Raw genomic sequence first — 20,155 nt, forward strand, 5'->3', positions numbered from 1 at the left:
GAAAAAAAGCCAGGTGCAAAAGAGTAAATACTTATGCTTCCATCTATACACAATTCTAGAAAGTACAAGTATAGTATGAACAACACATCAGTAGTTGCCTAAGGCCAAGGGAAAGAAAGGAAGAATGGGCTGGAAGGGGCATGGAGGAACTTTTGGTGGTTGAGAATCTTCTACTTTGTGGCAGGGGTTTCACAGGTATATACATCTGTCAAAACCTAAATTATACACTTTAATAAGGATATCGTTTATTGTGTACAAATCAGGCCTTAGTAAAGTTCTTTTTTTCAAAACTTTCCTAGTGATTTGAGAAGTAAATGAGAAAAAAGGTAGCTTGCACATGGAAAATGTTTGGTAGTAAATGATGATGACAGTGATGTTGGTGGACACTGGGGCATGAGAGCAGAGCGTCCTGGAAGTCAGAGGACAAGAGTTTCTCTCTTTGAGCCCTGTTATTTCATATAATAATCTCCAAGCTTCATTTTCTTAACATGACAAAGGACAGGTCTGGACAAGATGTCCCAGAGTTCTGTAAAGGTGCAACAATTTGATCCTAAAGCGACGATGCCGTGATGGCAGTCAGCACAACCTTCTAATTCCATGTATTTATGACGTGCGTAAACTTCAGTGCTCAGAGGATTCTGCATAACATTTAGCAGTGTCTCCTTGAAATGTAGCATTTCCATGATGAAAAAAGTACAGAAAGCAGAAATTCAGAAGTCCTTTCAAGGGAGTTGGGAATAGGTTCAAGGCAGGGTGGAGAAAAGCCTGGAAAAGAGTATGAGTCCAGTAAACTTTCTATAGATTATGAATTCATTTTCTTGTGTTTCCATTTAGAAGTTTCTGCCAAAGAACTCTAAAAACCTTTTTCCTGAGTTTAATGCTTTCTTACTTAAATCACAAGTCTCTTGGTGCTCTGAACAAATACAATACGTGAGCAACTAGGGACTGAATCTGTCCAAAAAGGACATCCTGCAGGAAACAACTTGCCCTATACTCACTTTTGCACACCTTCAAGACTGATCCCCACACTGCAAATCACATGCCTTCATTAACACACTCCCTCCTGCCGGTTCAAACCAGAGACTCTAGAATCATTGCTCTAGCATTACCATTTCCATGAGCACTGCTCCCAAACCACTTACCCACTTTGCTAATGTCTGCCAGACACTCTGCCTCCTTCAGTCCTTGGGTATATCCTCTTGGATGGTCACCTTACTGTCCTACGCAACCAATGGCTGAAGTAGTAGTCTGTGAGGACAGGCAGATTGCAAGTGTGGCCAGCAGCCACCAATATGTGAGCTGACAATTTAGCACTGGGAGAAGACATCCTAGGTACCTATCTTGGAAAACAGACTCTGAGAACAGAAATGCAAGCTCTCCTATTTAATATAGTCATTGGGAATTACCAGTGGGTAGAGAAGTCTGGCTGCTAAAAGGAAGTTAGTGGGCAGTGCTAAGGAGAAGATCTGTCAAGAAGAGATACTAGAACGTAAAGAAAAAGGCTGGAGAATGACGAGAGTATGGTCTTACTAAATCTTAAGAGTGTGGAGTGATTTTCTGACCTCTAGTGACGACTCTTTCACCTCTACCGCCTCCCCACTGCCACTGCCAGGAATGAGAGGAGGCAGAAGTACTTTTTCACAGGACTCCTGCCCTCTCCGATCCTCAGTCCCCACAGGGTTGTCAAATATTCATCTGGGAGCTTATTTAAATTCATGCAGATTCCTGAGCCTCAGCTCTAGTTTCTGATTTGTGTACGGCCTGGGAATGTGCATTTTAACCACCATCCCAGAATATTTCATAGATGTTCTTTTTGATCCTTTCCCTAGTTGTGTGATTATCAGACAATCATCATCTAAGTTTTACACACTTAATTTTCTCTCTTTGTATGCAGTCGCGTACAAAGGTGACTGCATACAAAGACAGAAAAAAGGCTTTGAGACTCAATTTCCACCCATGAGAGAGGAACTGGTACTACTAGACTTGCCCTTTTGCTATAAACAACTAGAAAATTGGAGGAAAAATAAATGGTATTACTGTTTCCAGACACTGGATAATGGGCAGCCTAGGACTTTGATTCCCGAGAGCAGGAAAACAGAATTAAGCCCTAGGTCTCTAGCGGTCATTCCTGGACTCTGGCACAGCTTGGGGAAGCCCTACACAGAGCGTGGAGGTCTCACTGAGTTGAGGAGAGACTGAAGTTTAGTGAGGCTTAAATGGCTGAAATTTTAGAAGTGAAGTCTGAAAAGACTGGGGTGCTATGGAGAGGAAAATCTCTAGAAGTCCAGACTGACTGGATACTGAGCTATGCCTCTGCAGGGTGAAACTCCATAAGCCTGAGCAGACTTGGGCACAACCCCCTTGACTTAGAGGGGGTTACGCATTATAATATTTCAGACGAGATCCGGCACATTCAGGGTGGTATGGCCGTAGACTGCATTATGTATTTCAATTACTACTGACAAGGTGTGAGCTGAACCATCCCCAGCACTTACACAGAACTGGAGGAGACTCAGCTCCACTCAGCCACAGTACAGAGATCTCATCGATCAACCAGGCATTAGTGTTTAGGGCTAACTCTAGACCTGCCCTAATAAAGCTTAAAAGCAATTCTCAAACCGATCAAAGTGATTGAAAAAAATACATCAACTGCTTACCAAAACAAATGCAGATGTTCCTCAATATACAATGGTTTGACATAATGTATTTTCAATTTTATGATGGTGCAAAAGCAATACATGTTCAGTATGGTCCTTGACTTAAGGGTGGGTTATGCATTACGATATTTCTATTTATGTTACAATATTTTCAACTCACAATGGGTTGATCCAGCTGTAACCTCACTGTAAGTTGAAGAGTATCTATATGTCATTCTTTAAAGGAAGACAAGATCCAGATTCAACATAACTATATTCACAACGTCCAGCATCCAATCAAAACTTACTAATCATGTGAAGAAGCAGAAAAACATGACTTGTAACCAGAAGAAAAATCAGTTTTAGAAACAGACTCAGAAAAGACAGATATAATGGAATCAGCAGCAAAAGAACATGGAAACAGTTAATACAGGCTGAGCACTCTAATCTGAGAATCCAAAATGCTCTAAAATCCAAGACTTTTTGAGCACTGACATGATGCTCAAAGACAATGTTCACTGGAGCATTTCAGGTTTTGATTCTGGGATTTGGGATGCTCGACTAGACAAGCATAATGCAAATATTCCAAAATCTGAAAAAAATCTGAAATCTGAAACACTTCTGTTCCTAAGCATTTGAGGGATACTCAGTCTATATAAAGGCTACTATCAAAGATAAAAGAAAACATAACAGAATAAGAAGATAATGGAATACTGTAAAAAAGAACTAAATGGAGCTTCTAGAACTGAAAAATATATATAAAATAATAATTCACTAGATGGGCTTAACAGCAAACTGGACATTGTAGAAAAGACCAGTTACACAGCAGGAGAAAGTACCCAGGTTGAAGCACTGAGAAAAATAGTAGACTGAAAAACTTGTCTCCTCAGTGACCTGTGGAGACAAGTGTTTGGACATGCAAAATTGTAATCAGAGTCCCAGAAGGAGTGGGAGTGAAGAAAAATATACTTAAAGAAATATTGGCTAAAATTTTCTGAATCTGACAAAAACTATAAACCCATGGACTTAAGAAGTTCAAGTAGGATAAACACAAAGAAAACCACACCAAGGCACATGATGACCAAATTGCTGAAAATAACTGATAACGGAGAAGAAATCTTAAAAGCAGATAGGAGGAAAGATACATTACATATAGGGGAATAAAGATAAGAACAACGACTGTCTTCTCATCAGAAACAACGTAGGCCGGGCAGGATGGCTTATGCCTATTACAGGTGGGTGGATCACTTGAGGTCAGGAGTTTGAGACCAGCCTGGCCAACATGGTGAAACCTCATCTCTACCAAATATACAAAAATTAGCCAGGTGTGGTGGTGGGCACCTGTAATCCCAGCTACTCAGGAGCCTGAGCCAGGAGAATTACTTGAACCCACAAGGTAGAGGTTGCAGTGAGACGAGATTGCAGCATTGCACTCCAGCCTGCATGATGGAGTGAGACCCTGTGGGGAGGGGAAGGGAGGGCAGGGGAGGGCAGGGGAGGGGAGGGCAGCAGGCCAAAGACAAAATATACTTAAAGAAATATTGGCTAGGCCAAAGGCAGTAAAATAACTATTTAAAATGCTAAAAGAAAAAATTGTCAGTCTAGAATTCCATGTCTGGTAAAAAGCTGAGGATGACATTTTCAGACAAATAAAGCAGACAGACTTTCTTGCCAGACCACCTGTTCCACAAAATAATTATGAAGTTTTTCAGGCTGAAGGAAACCGACACCAGATAGAAACTAGGATCTACACAAACAAACAAGGAGTGTGGAAATGATACAAATAAGCATGTCTAAAAAAAAGGCTTTAATAATTTGGGGCCAGGCACTGTGGCTCACGCCTATAATCCCAGCACTTTGGGAGGCCGAGGAGGGAGAATCACTTGAGGTCAGGAGTTCAAGACCAGCCTGGCCGACATGGTGAAACCCCATGTCTACTAAAATACAAAAATTAGCCCGGCGTGGTGGCAGACACCTGTAATCCCAGCTACTCAGGGGTCTGAGGCAGGAGAATCGCTTTAACCTGGGAGGTGGAGGTTGCAGTGAGTCAAGATTGTGCCACTGTACTCCAGCCTGGGTGACAGACGGAGACCCTGCCTCAAAATAATAACAACAACAATAATAATTTGGGTCCCAAGCATAATCTTCTCCCTAGAGGGCTTCATTTTAGAGACACACACAAACTTCACCTTGTCTCCTGATGTTTGAACACAGGCTTCTACTCTGCCACAGCTACTTGCCTTTTTAGTACTGTTTTCCCTGAGTTTATGTTCATGGCCTAGTTATCTAGCCATTAACTAACTACTCTGCGTTGGGCACTGGAGATGCAAAGATAAATAACACGTGTTGTCTGCCGTTAGGGAGCTTAGAGTCTGGTGGGAAAACAATCAAACCAACAAAGAGTTAAAGCACAGAATGTCCTAACTGTGCTCAAACCCTAGCTCTAGTCACTTAGCAACTCTGACCTTGGGCAACTTACTTAACCTCTCCGTGCCTCCGCTTCCACAACTGTAGAATGGGGATAACAGTAATACTACGGGGTTGTGGGGAGAAATGCTTTAACGTGTGTGAAGTGGAAGGACAGTGCCTGGGATAGAGTCAGCACCTAGTAAACATTTGTTAGCCGGGTTGTTACTACAGTGTTGGTTTGCCAAGGAGGTTAGAGGAGCATGGAGAAAGAACATCCGGTCAGAGAGGGCGTGGGATGGGAAGGGAAGACGTTTCCGGGGAAGGAATGCTTCTGCTGACCTTTTGAAGGATAGGCAGTGTTAGCAGATACAGAAGGGAGAGATTCTCTGGACAGAGGTGGCAGCATTCAGCAAGGCGTGGAGATGTGCGTCAGTGTGCGTCGGGAGACCACTGCAAATGTCTTCAGTAATGCGGCAGTCAGCAGTGTCTTAGCTGTAGCCCCAGAAACGTCCTGGGGCCTCTCTAGAAGACCTTTTGGCTTCCTCCCAGGGCTCTTACCTCCTCCGCAATCTGATCCATTCGGGCTCTGCTGTCTGAGGCGAAAACTGCCCCCAAAAAAGAAGAAAAGGAGAGCAGAAAATGAGTTTCAAACACAGAAAGGAGCATCCCAAATGTTTATTGTATCCATTCTTTCTCCTAGATGAAAACATCCCTGGACCTGCTTTTCTCTTTCAACTTGGTCAAACCTAATTAGGCCACTGGGTGTGCCGTGTGTGGTTGCACAGGCTGTGCAATGTGCTATTCCAGAGGACAGCAGCACACAGACTATGACATGAATGCTCCCTCTGCTCCGGGGAGTGGGACACTGGGTGGCCCTGCCTTCACAGCCACCTTTATCTAGAAAACTTCTTTCTTTTCTGATTCAAGTCTTATGAGAAGGCTAGGCTTAGAAGCTGGTATTGCTTCTGCCCATCTATATCAATAATGCAGGAGGCATGGGCCAGGTACCCTGATATCTGGATGTATGACTCTAAAAACCACACAGTGGGTGACAGGACATGGGCATCAATGGCAGAGTCCAGACCTTCAGCTGAGGAAGCAGGATTAACCAAACCTTGGATTCGTCAGGCATAAACAACTCTAGCCTAGACTTCTAAGACTGTGTTCGACATAGGTGGAACAGATAAAGTGCCACTATGACTGCACTGCTGACCAAGATCAGCGTGGGGTACCGTAAGAATACCAGAAACGTACTCTTCTATTTCTTCAGCAGCTTTCCTCCTAAATCTGAAAAAGAGAAAAGAAAAGAAAAGGTTTTTGAGAGCCCACTGGTCTCATGCACTGGGGTACTATCTTAAGGGGGGGGGGGTTCAAAAGCGGAGGCAAATGAGTGCATCTCAAGTGCTTTATTTGTCTGCAGTCCTCTTTAGAGGAAAGGTCCACAGCCAGCATGAGAGCGCTAAAGATGCTGCAGTGCCTTCTTACAGCTTTGCATCGGCCTAACTCCAAATTGAATTGTTGAGAGTTTAAGCGCAGGTTGAGTGAGAAGCTTAAAATTCAAATAGATACAGGTGATTGCTTTTCTTTCAGCAATTAACTGACTGATATATAGAGCGTTTTCTTAGGACTAAGGCCCGGGGTCTTACTTGGTGCCGTTAGCTGTCAGCACCTGCAGCTTCCAACACACAAAAAGCGATGTCCTAGACTCGCATTCAGGCTTCAGCCTTAGGAACTGCTTTTCTGTGTCCTTCACACGAAGGACGAGAAATGTTGGGTGAGTAGTGCCAGGCCGGGCTGACACACACGCGTATCTACGGCAGTGGTTCTCACATGCTAGTGTGCATCACAACCATCCGTGGAGCCTGTTAGATAGCACATCAGTGGGCTTGGCGGGGAGATTTCTGAATCAGCTGGTCTGGGGGAGGCAGAGCCCAGGAATATGCATTTTAAAATTCTAATCTAAGTAGGTCACTACTCACACTTTGAGAAACACTGATATGAAGTTTTCTACTAAGACTGGTGAAATATTGATGATTATTAGTTGAATATTGAATACATGGTGATTACATTTTTTTATGTCTGAAAACTTCCACAATTCTGTTATTGTGGGTTTTCTGTTTGTTTTAAATGAATTATTTTAAGTCAGAAATCTAGCACCATGATGAGCAAGAGCAAAGGGTGGGGGCAAAGAGTGGCAAATGGTCGGGAGGCAGGAAGTAGGCCTTGACACGGGGCCACGAGCCTCCCCAGTAAGAATAAGAACTAGTTTCTCAGAGCCAACCAGCAATTCCTGCAAAACACAAATAACTCCCCTGCCAAAAGTATAATTCCACATTAATTTTTTGTCAATTAAAAAATAAAAAATTTGGCCAGGCACAGTGGCTCACACCTGTAATCCTAGCACTTTGGGAGGCCAAGGTGGGTGGATCACTTGAGGTCCAGAGTTCGAGACCAGCCTGACCAACATGGTGCCCCCCCATCTCTATTAAAAATACAAAAATGAGCTGGGTATGGTGGCAGGCACCTGTAATCCCAGCTACTCAGAGGCCGAGACAGGAGAACTTCTTGAACACAGAAGGTGGAGGTTGTGGTGAGCAGAGATCATGCTACTGCACTCCAGCCTGGGTGACAGAGTGAGATTCTGTCTCAGAAAACATTAATGAAATAAAATTAAAAATTGTTAAATAATTTTTAAAAGTAAGGCAAAGTTTAAATAGACTGTTTTCCATGGAACTTAATTCTCTAACAACTGTACTATTTTTAAAAAGAAAGAATGACGGCTGAAGTGAAGTAGGCAAGTGGGTAGGTCAAGCTGGAAGAACAGGGTATAACAACTCTAAGGGAGTCTCCCAGGCTGCAGTTTTCGACCCTTGAAGAGAGATAAAGGAGACTCAGCAATGACGGTTAGGAGGGCAGAAGGGAACAGAATGGGCAGTGGGAGGGCACCAAAGGGAAAGCACTGCAGGGTGCCCAGGGCGTCCTCAGCCTGGTGTTGCTGGATGCTATAGACTTGCAATGCCTGTTCTAAGTCAAGGGAATCCTAAAGGAAGAGCACCCAGTAGCCACCAAAGCTACCTTCTGTCTGTATGACAGGAGAGAAGCTGTCTTCCCAGCTCACCCCATTCCCGAGGACCAATGCCTCTAATTGTCCTCATGAAGTTAAACTCTGTACCCACACTGTCCAAATGACACAGCTAATGTCACCAAGGGTAGAAGTGCTTGGATGAAAAGAGGGATAAGGGAAGAATCCTGGGATTAAAGGGGCTAGGAAAACAAGCTGGAGCCTTTGCTGTGTACATAAGAGACACATTCATCTCCAAACACCCTCAGGAGTTATGACCGAATCATTCCTCCCCTACACAATGTGCGGTGGCAAAACCAGCGGCTATTCTGTCTGAAGGAAACAATAACGATAATGCTAATCTTTGGGGGGAGGCTGATTAATTGCCATTTATCCACTCAACATCCAAAAGGGGGATGAGTTTAATATTCAGCTTAATTGCTGCTGAGCCCACATCCTGCTCTCTCTCCCTCTAGGGGGAGCCCAAGGACTCTCCCCCCTCTCTTTTCTCCCAGCGGAGGAAGGAGAAAGATCCAATGGAGTCCTCAAGGATGGGCAGCAGGGATGCCCTCAGGTGGCGTGTTCTCTCTCTCTCCAGAAATAACAGGTTCTGGGAGAGCACTGAGTGGGAGGGTGCACCCTGCCTCTGATCTGGGTCACAGACGGACACTGGCTACTTCCCAGCCTCAGCTAGCCTGCAGACGAGTTTGGTCTAAACCATGCTGCCGTCTATTTTTTGTTTTGTTCTGTTTTAATGTAAATCCGCTGCCAAAATGGGGAGATTCTGTATAAAAATCCAAATTTCTGGACTCTAACTTTCTAGTTTAACTTTTTAAACTGACAATACTGGCTGTGCACCGGATGAACCCAAGCTCCCCCAACCCCGCGTTGCTCCCGAACACTGGGGGTCCAGAGCCAGTCCTGAATCATGGAATCCGCGCTGCTGGTTTTCCAGTAGGAGTGAGGAGTCTGGCAAAGTGTGTCCTGTAGCTATGCAGCTATCGAATGTAATGAAAGAATCCCTTTAAATTAGCCGTGCTCAGCCATGAAGCTGTCGAGTACTCAGTGGTGCACAAGACTCATCCCAGAAGCTTTTTCAATGTACACGGTCTGGGCTTACTTCTAATCCCCCTGAGGTGGAAACTTCTAGAAATGGGACCTAGTCACGTAGATGAGACTCCCTGCCCTAAGCCTTGAGACATTCAGCTAAATACTCCAGTTGCTAAGCCGCAAAACTGAAACTTATTTTCCTTCTCCTCCCAACAAAAGTCAAAGTGGGGAGCGTGTTTTAGGAAAACTGGCAGAGTATATTTCTTTATAGAAATGTGAATATGCAAATAATTCGTGTATGTATCTCAGGAATATGACTGAAAGTGCCATTCTGAAATAAAACCTCACTTACAGATTTACTTTATCTGCCTGGTCCTCAAAGGCACCCCAGGCTAGTGCAGTGACACAGAGCCCAGCAAAAGACACAGAATCTAGCACGATGTTTTTTAAACTTCAGGTCATGATCCACTAGGTGAGCCATGAAACCAGTTTAGGAGATCACCGCCAGCTTTTCCTTCCTTTTAAAATTTTTCTTTCATCTTTCTTTTTTAATAGCATAGAAAACACAGTGTGGGAAAATAGTAAGGATAGGTATTAGGCAGACGACTTGTTTTCTGTTTTATATATACACATACCCAGTCATGGAGCATATTTTTATTTTTTATTTTTTATTTTTTTAGAGACAGGGTCTCACTCTTTGGCCCACAGTGAAGTGCAGTGTTGGGAGCATGGCTCGCTTCAGCCTCAAACGCCTGGGCTCATGTTATCCTCCCACCTCAGCCTCCTGAGTAGCTGGGACTACACGTGCATGCCACTGTGCCTGGCGATTTTTTTTTTTCTATTTATTGTAGAAACAGGCCCTCACTATGTTGTCCAGGCTGCTCTTAAACTCCTGGCTTCAAGTGATTCTCCTGCTTTCACCTCCCAAAGCACTGGGATTATAGGCATGAGCCACTGTGCTCAGCCCTGCGTGTATTCTTAAACTATTGGTGACAGATTAAAAGCAAGCAAGCAAGCAAACAAGAACCTAAAACACAGCAGTCTACCACAGTCCACAGGGCAGGTAATCAGGGAAGCATCTGACGTGGAAGTTCCACTTCCCAGACTGCGTGGGGACAGAGGTTGAGGTAAAGAGTTAGGGGTTCAGGAGCACCTCTTCACAGATGCTTCATTCCCAACTTCTGAGGAAACTGAGGCTGTGGATGAGGCCTGTGTGGCCTGCTCCGGCCCCTGGCAGGCTGTCTGCACAGCTGAGATCAGCACAGCCTTGGGCTGCCAGCTATTTCCACACTCAGGACCCATGTGCCTTTTTCCCCACAAGTGGCTATTAGGTTTGGCGAACCTGGCAAATCATGAGAATTCCAGCAAGATCACCTCACACAGCACTCTTCAATACTCTTCAAAGACGTTCACATCTATAAACACTACCTCGGCTGAGCTCTGGAGAAGAGGAAAAGCAGGTTTCAGCAGCACGATTTTATACACAGAGAGGGAGGCTGGGCACTGCAGCTGTAGTCTCTGCCCAGATCACACAGCTAGTTAGCAGTGAGGCTGCAGCTAGAATCCATGGCTCCCGACTTTCGCCCTACATCCCAAACACTTTGCCTCAAGCCTTTTGAAAGGAAGATACCAGCTGATTATCCAATATCCCCAGGGCACGCAGACACCTGCTTGGATTTACTGTATAGATGTCCCTTCTTGACTTTCTCTACTTATGGAAGGCACGATATAGTATAGACGGAGAATTGGAAGCTGGAGAGAATCCTTTAAATTAGTCGTGCTCACCCACGAAGCTGCCGAGTACTCAGTGATGCACGAGACTCACCCAGAAGCTTTTTCAGCGTATTTGGGCTGGGCTTACTTCCAATCCCCCGGAGGTAGTAACCTCTAGAAATGGGACCTAGTCACGTAGATGAGACTCCTTGCCCTAAACCTTATTTGAGACATTCAGCTGAACCAGGTGCTAAGCAGCAAAACTGAAACTTATTTGCCTTCTCCTCCCAACTTGACTACTTTCTTCTAACAGACGCGCTAATGAACGTGGGCTTGACCTAAAGGATAAGGGGAGGAAGAAACAGCAAGAGGCCTGAATGGTCCACTAGGCGAAGTCTCTGTTCCTGAGGGATCCCGAAATTCATGCCCGAGTCGGTGGTGCTCGTGAAAACTAAGCAGGTGCTCTCCAGCGCACCAGACCCAGAGCAAGCCAGATCCGATTAGAGATGCTTGTTCAATGTTCAAAATGTAAAACATAGAGGCTGCTGAACCAGCACTTTGAAAAATTAATTAAATGCCAGGTTTCTTTTTAAGAGCTACTCCATCACTCACTGATTGCTTTGGCCATTTTGCAGAATGAAGTTTTAACCCGGGACGATGAGAGTAAACGTTCTCTCTCACCTCCTCCACCTTGTGGAGCTGGGTGAGTGAGGAAACACATACCAGCTGCCCCTCCCCACAACACGCAGGCTCTGATGGCCCTCTCCAAATTGCCTAGAACACTCAGCCATGAAGCTTCCGAGTGCTCAGAAGCGTGGCCTCTCAGGTAGAGGAGGTGAAGGTGATGGGTGCCGTCTTGCTGTTGTGACCTGCACTGAAGGCCGAGTTCCTCAGCCCCACACTCACCCAGACCCCGCCTGGTCTTCATCCCAGCTTCTCTCTGACCTACGCTGCCCCTCCTGCTTGGTTCAGTGCACCTACTCCCAACTCTCAGGGGAAAGAAAGCCCAGTCCCGGCCCCCAGGCCACCCTTCCTTTATGCCACCCCGTCCCCTACGAGTCTGCCCTGAGAAGGATGATGACTGATGACAAAAGTCAACACTTATGAAGCTTGTTAGGCACCAGCCACTGTCGTTATAGTATTTATAATACTGTTATACAATTACATCATCACACATGTCCTGTACAGTGTACATTATCTTATTTCAGTATCATAGTACCTGATTTTATTCTGTTTTACAAGTGAGGAGCTCAGAGAGGTAAGTAACTTGCCTAAGGTCACCTACCTAGAAGAGTGGTAGGGCCAGAATGCAAGCAGGGTGTCTGACTCCAAAGCTCAGTTCCCAACCCTCACACCATGGAGACATGCAGGCAGTTCTACACCATGGGAAATGCTCCTCTGCTTCAAATCCAACTAATATTCTCCATATTTCCTTGGTAAATTTTACCAAGGTATGAGAGAGAAGGCAATATTCCCGGATCATCCTTTCAACTTATGGTAGGGCTACAGCTCTGTTAGTCCTGACAACTTGGTAGTTAATGCTGGTTTAATTGTTCTGTGATTTATTATACATGTTTTATTTACAATGCAACAGTGTGCATCATGGCAAAAAAGAGATCCTGTCCTGCTAAGTCACCTTTCTCTCCATGTTCCCCCCTTTCTGAATTTCTTTTGCTCAAATGTAATCCCTTTCTTTGGCATTTAGAGCCCACACTGACATTCGACTGTGCGATTTGGGCAACTGAGCACAAGCTTGATCCCAGGTGCACATCTGTGACTTCAGCCACATGGGGCCAGGGCGGAATCTTGGATCCTCACAGTTTTATTCCCGCCTGTAGGGTCTGTCTCCTCCTTGCTGCATCAAGGGACCTTATCTGGCCATCACAATCAAGTGGGACTAGCAAGTAGTTATGACCCCCAACTGCAGGGACCCCATGAACTTCTGGGGAAGGGACCACAAAACAACCTGGATTCCCCGTCACCAGACAGAAGGCCGTAACTGTGGCAACATGGATTATGTGCTGAAGGGTAAAAGGCAACCCTAATGTAGACATCATCTCAGTTAAAATGTTTCTCTCGAGTTTAATGGAAGACTGCAGAGATCTAAATGGAGATAAAGTACCACGGCTCAGAGAACAGCCAGGATACTATCTTTATGCAGCATGACAATGTTCAGTGGTTAATTAGACACCGTTAACCTATTTTAGCAGGGGACATAACTGGGATAAATGGAGGGAAGTGTCCTTGAAGTCTCTTAATATCCACAGCACATACTGGACCCTAGACCCACCTCCCTGCTGCAAGGCAGAGCAGGCCTAAAATAGACCAAAGTGCCAAGCACGTGCAGCCTCGTCTGTCCCTGGGGAAGGCCCCGTGGAGTCCACCCCTCATGGATCACTCTGACCCAGGGAGGAATGTAAAGGGTTTGGATGAGTGGTTCTGACTATAACTTATTGCAGGTGAGAGAAGCACCAAAGCCATACTAAGGCACCTGCATAGTGCCCATGACAAACAGAAGGCACTCTGCAGCGGGGGCCAAATGAATGAAGAAAAACTGGCCGGGGAAGAGCAGAAGAGAGACACCAACTACGCTGATGCCAAAACTACTTTACATTTTTTAAATGTCGAGTAAAAATTTCCTCCTCTGGAGAATCAAAATGCCATTTTCTTATAAGGTTTTCTACCATGATAACTTTTTAATGTCCAATAAAAACCTCACAGTTGCCACCAAGTCTCATTGAGGTAAATTTTAGCAAGGCATGAGAGAGAAGGCAATATTCCCAGATCATCTAATGTCACCAGCAAATCCAGAAGCAAGGCTCTATTTTATAAATGTGTGACCTGCCAAATGAGCCTTCACAGTGAAAACCCAAATCTGAGAAAGGACAGATCTGCCATTGCCATCCTGGCTACGCTGCTTATCCCGTCCCAGGCAGCGGGCTGGGTAATTGGGGTCCCTCTGCTCTAAGCTGCCCCCACACCTGCAATATTCATTAAAAGCTAGATATTTCTCATGAACTGAAGTTTTCCTTGTCCAGTAGATTTCTCCTCATTTAAATCTTCCGTGAATGCTGAAGTCACCATACCCTTTCCCCTCAGTTTCTAGTTCTTGCCATTCAAGGGTTTAGCATCTAGTATATGCTAGTAGGTACCGCATTTTTCATCCTTCTTTTAAAAACAGGCAGGTATTCCCTAACACCCAAATTTTGGCACTCGGGGGTTTTAGGTCACACTAGACCATATTTAGCTCCCGCCCGCACAGTTCATCAGTAAGATGTCTGGTAGAAAGATAAAAACCCATGCCCACGTCCTGTGTATGGACTGCCAAAGGCCCAGTGAATCACAAGGCAATTCCTGGGAAAAGGTTGCCCCCTGCTGGTCGTATTAAAAATGACAGCTTTGTTTGCTTCCAACTAAATGTACCAAAAAAAAAAAAAAGGTTGAAATACACAGAAACACTTTGAGTAGCTACAGTTATGTGAACATATATAATGTAATATGCCTGCTATCAAGAAAAAGCATCAGTATTTATAACTCTAGAGGTTTTAGGCATCTCTAGTGAACAATTTTTTATTCAGGAAACCATTATTGGATCACTAATCATCTAGGCACGAGTGAGAGGTGTTGGGAATTGGGGATCTTTCGCTCAAGATTTTACAATCTGGTGGGAGAAAAGAACATTACGAAAATAACACTAACACCTCCATAAACTTACATACTGTAAGGCCAAAAAGACTCTCACCACCAAATGGGTACAGTGGTGTGCACCTGTAATCCCAGCTACTCAAGAGGCCAAGGTGGGAGAATCACTTGAGCCCTGCAGTTCAAGAGCAGCCTAAGCAACAAAGCAAGACCTCATCTCTAAAAAAAAAATCAAAAGATTCCCACCACACCCAAACTGTACAGCTGCAAGATGAGGAAATTAAGGCCAGGAGTCCTCCAAGAGATCTAATGAAGGCTCCGAAGCCAGTGGACCCAATGCTGGACCTGGAAACTGAGGTTTACAATCTCATGCTTGTGCTGCTCATTCTACTGAGCCCCAGATCAGACAGGACAGGTGAGGTGGGTGTAAGCAAAATGTCGGGAGCACTAAAGAGGGAACCAGCCATTCTAGCTGGGGGTCTGGGGAGGCTTCCTGGAAGCCATGCCAATTGAGAGATGAAGAGGCTTGCAGTAGACAGAAAAGCTGCAGGAGGGAAACCCCCTGAACAGAGGTCAAAGGACTGCAGGGGCTGAGGGAGTTCAGAAAACAGCAGGGGACATGGTGTGGCTGAAATACAGAAAAGGTGGTGGCTGGAGATGAGAATGGCATCAGGGCTGAGTGGGTAAGCAATCAGACCAAACAAGATGGTATTACTGGTGTCAACTGTATAAACATATACAGTGACACGGATCAGGGATCAGGAGGGGATCTGGGGCCAGAAATTAATTTTCCCTGGGTTCTTTACTCCCCCCCCCTTTCAAGTTACTTATGCCCACATATAGAGATGTCAATGATCTAATATTATGCAGCTTACCCTGTATCCTGCAGTACAAAAGCAGCACAAAGCAGTTAAGTGCAAGAAGCTGTTATTCTTCCCACTGGGAGAAGGAAGCGGGGGCAGGCAGAAGCAGCCAAGAAGAACTGCCATATGACAGTGTTCCCCAAACATTTACCACTTCCAAGTGCCACCTTGACGAATTTTGCTATAGCTATGTACTTTCTGCAACTCCTTAGTATTTTCTTTAATTGATTCCTTGGTTTTATTTTAATAATTTTTTAAAGAAAACTCTATATCCTCAATGGAAAGCTATCGTCACCAGCCATAGGGAGATAATTGTAAAAAACATAGTTTTAAAAAACTATAAATTTTATTAGCTAGATATTGCTGTTTGTCAAAAGTCCAAGAGCATACAGCCTATTTTTTATTAAAAGGGGAGCCTATTTTTTTATTAAAAGGGGAGATTAGCAGGGTTAGAGAAGTGTTAAAGAAAGACTGGCTGCCGGGCACGGGGGCTCATGCCTGTAATCCCTGCACTTTGGAAGGCCGAGGCAGGCGGATCAAAAGGTCAGGATTCGAGACCAGCCTGGCCAACATGGTGAAACCCCATCTCTACTAAAGATACAAAAAATTAGCCAGGCGTGGTGGCGGGCATCTGTAATCCCAGCTACTTGGGAGGCTGAGGCAGGAGAATTGCTCGAACCAGGGAGGCGGAGGTTGCAGTAAGCTGAGATCTCACCATTACACTCCAGCCTGGGCGACAGGGTGAGACTCTGTCTAAAAAAGAAAGACTGGCTGTGAATGGAGACTTTTCCATTGGCATGATCAGAGGAACTGAAAGCTAATGGAAAAGAATAACTTCGGGACTGCACACCAATCTTAGGAAAACAGAGCTACAAGGATGGAGGATGGAGACAAATGAGATGGGATGTGGTGACTGAGACAAGTAGAAACCATGTGCCACAAGTCAGGGGACAAACTTCTCAGTGCGTCTGGAAACCTTTATTTCAATTTATGTTTAATTGCTGGAGTGGGTCTCTTTTCCTGTTTGGAAGTTTCTGCTCTATAATGGGGAAACCTGTAAAGATTTCCTTCTAGTAACTAACTCATCTTCTCTGCTTCTGTTCTTCTTTTATATCCTGTGGTCCCCCTGAAATCCCATAAATACACTGAGACTCACCCAAGTGATGAGATACACGAATTGAAGGTGCCTCAGTTCTGGTTGTCAGCATGCGAGCCACTGGGGGCGCACAGGACCCTGTGTGGCAGCCTCCTGGGAGGCTTAGAGCCCACCCTGGTGAATCCCTGGTAAATATGAACCAAGGGCACCCTGCCACTCTGTCCCGTGGGCTCTTGTACAATGGGTGCTGTGAAAGCTAGAGAAACTGGTATAGCCATCAGTATTCAGCTCTGGAGGGGGCAGCGGGAGTCAGAAAGTAAAATCACTGACTGACCCACTAGACCAGAAAAAACTCAGATGATGTGAGGGGCCTCCATTTCCTATGCATATTTATACCTATGTGTGCCCAACCTGTTTCATCTATATTAAAATTGCTTTCGGGTACTTCTCCACACAACACTAAAAAGAAAAGGAAAGAAGTAGGTGTGATGTTCACAGATGCATTTTATTTTTGAGAGACCGAATCCATCAAAGGGAGAACAAGGAGATCATTTATGTTCGGAGAATTTTAACCAATGGTTGGCATCTCTAATCATTCCCTCCTGGCTTTCAGCTGCTCACTCTGCAAAGCAGCGGGCCCCCGTAGCAGAGACTGGCTGGCTCAGGGGACACAACTTTTTTCCTTGGAAGTTTTTTTGTTCAATAAGATGGCTTCATACGATCAACATCTCAATTCTGTGAGGGTCCCAGAGGACAGCAGTAAAGACAATTTTATTCTAACAGACTCACTCTTGCACAAATAGTATAGTGCATGGCCTTTTCGTGAACTTGAGATGAATGCACGCAGCACTCAAGGTTTGAGAATGGGCATGGCTGCAGAATAAGAGGCACATTCTATTATACTAATTAGCTGTACGACCTTGGGCAGTGGGGCAAGGTGACATTTAAGGGCCTTTCTAACTCTAAGATTCTATAACTCAGTGTCACTTAACCTCCCTAGCTCTCATTTTCTCCATCTCCAAATGGAAGGGGGACGCCTCCATAGCTTCTCAGGACTCCCCAGCTCTGTGAATGATCACTGACCCTGCCTCCCCTAGATTCTGGCCCCCACCCACATCTGTTCCCCATTAATACAGTCCTCTATTCTGACAACCCCCACACAGTCCCTTCCTTGCAACTGGTTTATCCAGCCCTAAAATCTCAATCAAGACAATGTAGTGTGCAGGTCTGGAAGCTGCAATGACAACATGGCAGGGTAAAGAAAAAAGGGGAAGGGAGGGAAGGAACAGAGTAGGAAGGTAGGCAGGCAGGCAGGCAGGCGGGCGGGCAGGCAGGTGGGGAGGCAGGCAGGTAAGTGGGCAGGCGGGCAGGCAGGTGGGGAGGCAGGCAGGTGAGCGGGCGGGCAGGCCGGTAGACCTGCCTCTTCCCTTTTTCAATTACTTTTAGGCAAAACAAAGTTGACCCAAACACTCTTTCTACCTAAGAATTTAAGGCATTTTCCTCCTTGGTCCGTCTTTCTTTTTCTTAGCTATTGTCGGACCTGCTACAACTTTCCCAATTGCACAGAGAAAAGTTACTTCCCTTTATACTCCTCTCCTAAACAGTTAACTTGCTCTTAACATTTCCATTTGTTTTCTTCCTGCTTAATATGACTTATTTCCTTTCGCTCCGAACAGTTGGAAAGAGGATAGCTACCTAGGCCTGCCAAACCTTCCAAACACAGGGAGCTCAGAAACCAACCTTCCTATTCCCCAGGTCAGACAGGACTCCAGGAACCCCAGGCTCAGTCACTCAGAATCAGGCCAGCCAAGGTGTACGTGCTGAGCTCTAATCTCGGGCCCCAATTTAAATTCAAGCTAAATTTAAATTTAGCTTGAAGCCAGTGATACTGAGTATGGTCTCCGGCTCAAAGTCAGAGGGTGCTACGGCTTGAATATTTGTGGCCCCTCCAAAATTGATGTTGAAACTGAATCCTCAATGCCACGGTATTCGGAAGGTGACAAGGCCATCACAAGGGATTAGTCCCTTACTGAAGGGCTAGTGGGTAGCTAGTCCTTTCTGCCTTCCGCCAGATGAGTACATAGCAACAACGCACTATCTTGGAAGTACAGAGTAGCCTTCCCCAGACACTGAATCTGCTAGTGCCTTGATCTTGGACTTTCTAGCCTCCAGAACGGTGAGACACACATTTCTATCATTTATAAATTGCCCATTCTGTGGGCAGCAGGAGTCTTTGTTATAGCAGCAGGAATCAGCTCTAAGTTCAGAACAAAGTGTCATAGGTTCTGGGTTTAGAACCAAGTTTCATCATTCATTAGCTGCATGCTCTTGGACAAGTCACTTTAAACTCTGCCAAGCTGGTGATAATATCACATTCTACTTCACAAAGTTGTTCAAGAATCAAATAAGTTAATTCAGGCAAAGCATTTTGCATAGAACTTGGCACACAGGAAGTGCTCAGTGAACAGTAGCTGTTGCTACCATCGTCATTATTTTGGTGTGGTGGTGGTTCCCATCCTGTCTCTTCCCTGTGCTGCTTGTCCTTGCTTGAGATGCTGTCTTTCTCCTCCTCGATCCTGTAACTGACCGCTACCCCTGAGATGGGTGCTGGCTGGGTATGCCCAGGGGAGTAGCTTCATACGTTTTGCTTCTGGGGACCTGCCGCTTCCCCTGCTTACACATATTCCTGCCTCCCTTGCTGAACTTGTCCGGGCCACCCTCAGTGGCAAGTCCAGCAGCCTGCCCTTGCCACCTGACCTGCTGACCCCATCTACAGGCTCCCCCGCAGCCCCACAGGAGAAACATTTTGTCCCGCTCACAAAGCCTTCCCACCAGCCGGCCAATGCTTTCCGCAACACCATTAATTCACCTCGCAGTTTCTCGGCAGGTAGCCCTCTCATTTTTTTTTCCATCTCCTGTTTTACTTTTTCTGCCTCTTGGTTCCCTTTCTTCATTTCAGTCACTTCTGTTTATTCCTGTCTAAAAAGCAACTTTTTCTGGCTTTCATATCTTTCTGAAGGGTTCTCCACCTCTGGGAAGCTTCTAGAATTAGGTGAAAGGATTTCTGCACTACCTACACACCTAACCCTCCACATCACATGACACAGTCTTTAGAGTAGGGCAGTCTCATCTAGTGACTTCTGAAACTCAGCTTGATGGGGTCAGACCGCAGAAGATAGCTTGGCACCCACCCAAAGCCATCTCCCCACATCTTGATTCAAATACCAATTTGTTTGGGGTGACAATGAGCCAACTAAACATCCATTTCCCAGCCTTTCTGGGACTGAGGGATAGTCATGCACCTCATTTCTGACCCACGAGAAAAATGCAGCACATTCCCCTCCCTCACCTCCAAAAACACAACTTCTTGCTAAGAAAGAGCCCTCCCCTCCTTCACTTTCATGTCGCTCTTTTTTCTGCCTGGAAAACAGGTGAGGCTTGGCGGTACAGCAGCCATCACACAGCCAGGAGGCATGGGCATGGTGACAAGGGCCCACATGCTAAGGACGCTGGGACAGAAAGGGAAAGAGCTCCATCCCTCCTGGCTCTGCAGGTACCTACAGCCCTGGGCTGCTAAGCCCTGGACCCCTCCTTTAGTGAGACAAAATCCTTTCTGTTTAGGCCTCTGTTAATAGGATTTTCTGTTGATTGCAGATTTTAACTCCAACTATGACAGCACATCTCA

The 20,155-nt window shown here is 45.4% G+C and overlaps 1 protein-coding gene across 3 annotated transcripts in view; it reads right to left on the minus strand.

Annotated features, from left to right (window-relative positions):
* Window positions 1-20,155, minus strand: part of IFT43 (intraflagellar transport 43) — a 98,872-nt gene that overhangs the window by 19,298 nt on the left and 59,419 nt on the right. For all 3 annotated transcript variants that reach the window (XR_005200285.1, XM_017528580.2, XM_017528581.2), the window contains exons 4-5: window positions 6,300-6,332; window positions 5,604-5,650 (exon numbers count right to left, since the gene is read on the minus strand). Coding sequence is in view for 2 of the 3 variants with exons in the window: in XM_017528580.2 (XP_017384069.1) it covers window positions 5,604-5,650; window positions 6,300-6,332 (80 nt within the window). In the remaining variant the exon portion in view is untranslated. The remainder of the gene's footprint in view (window positions 1-5,603; window positions 5,651-6,299; window positions 6,333-20,155) is intronic.

This window comes from Cebus imitator, unplaced genomic scaffold, assembly GCF_001604975.1.
Source record: "Cebus imitator isolate Cc_AM_T3 unplaced genomic scaffold, Cebus_imitator-1.0 Scaffold54, whole genome shotgun sequence".
NCBI classification, from domain to species: Eukaryota; Metazoa; Chordata; class Mammalia; order Primates; family Cebidae; genus Cebus; species Cebus imitator.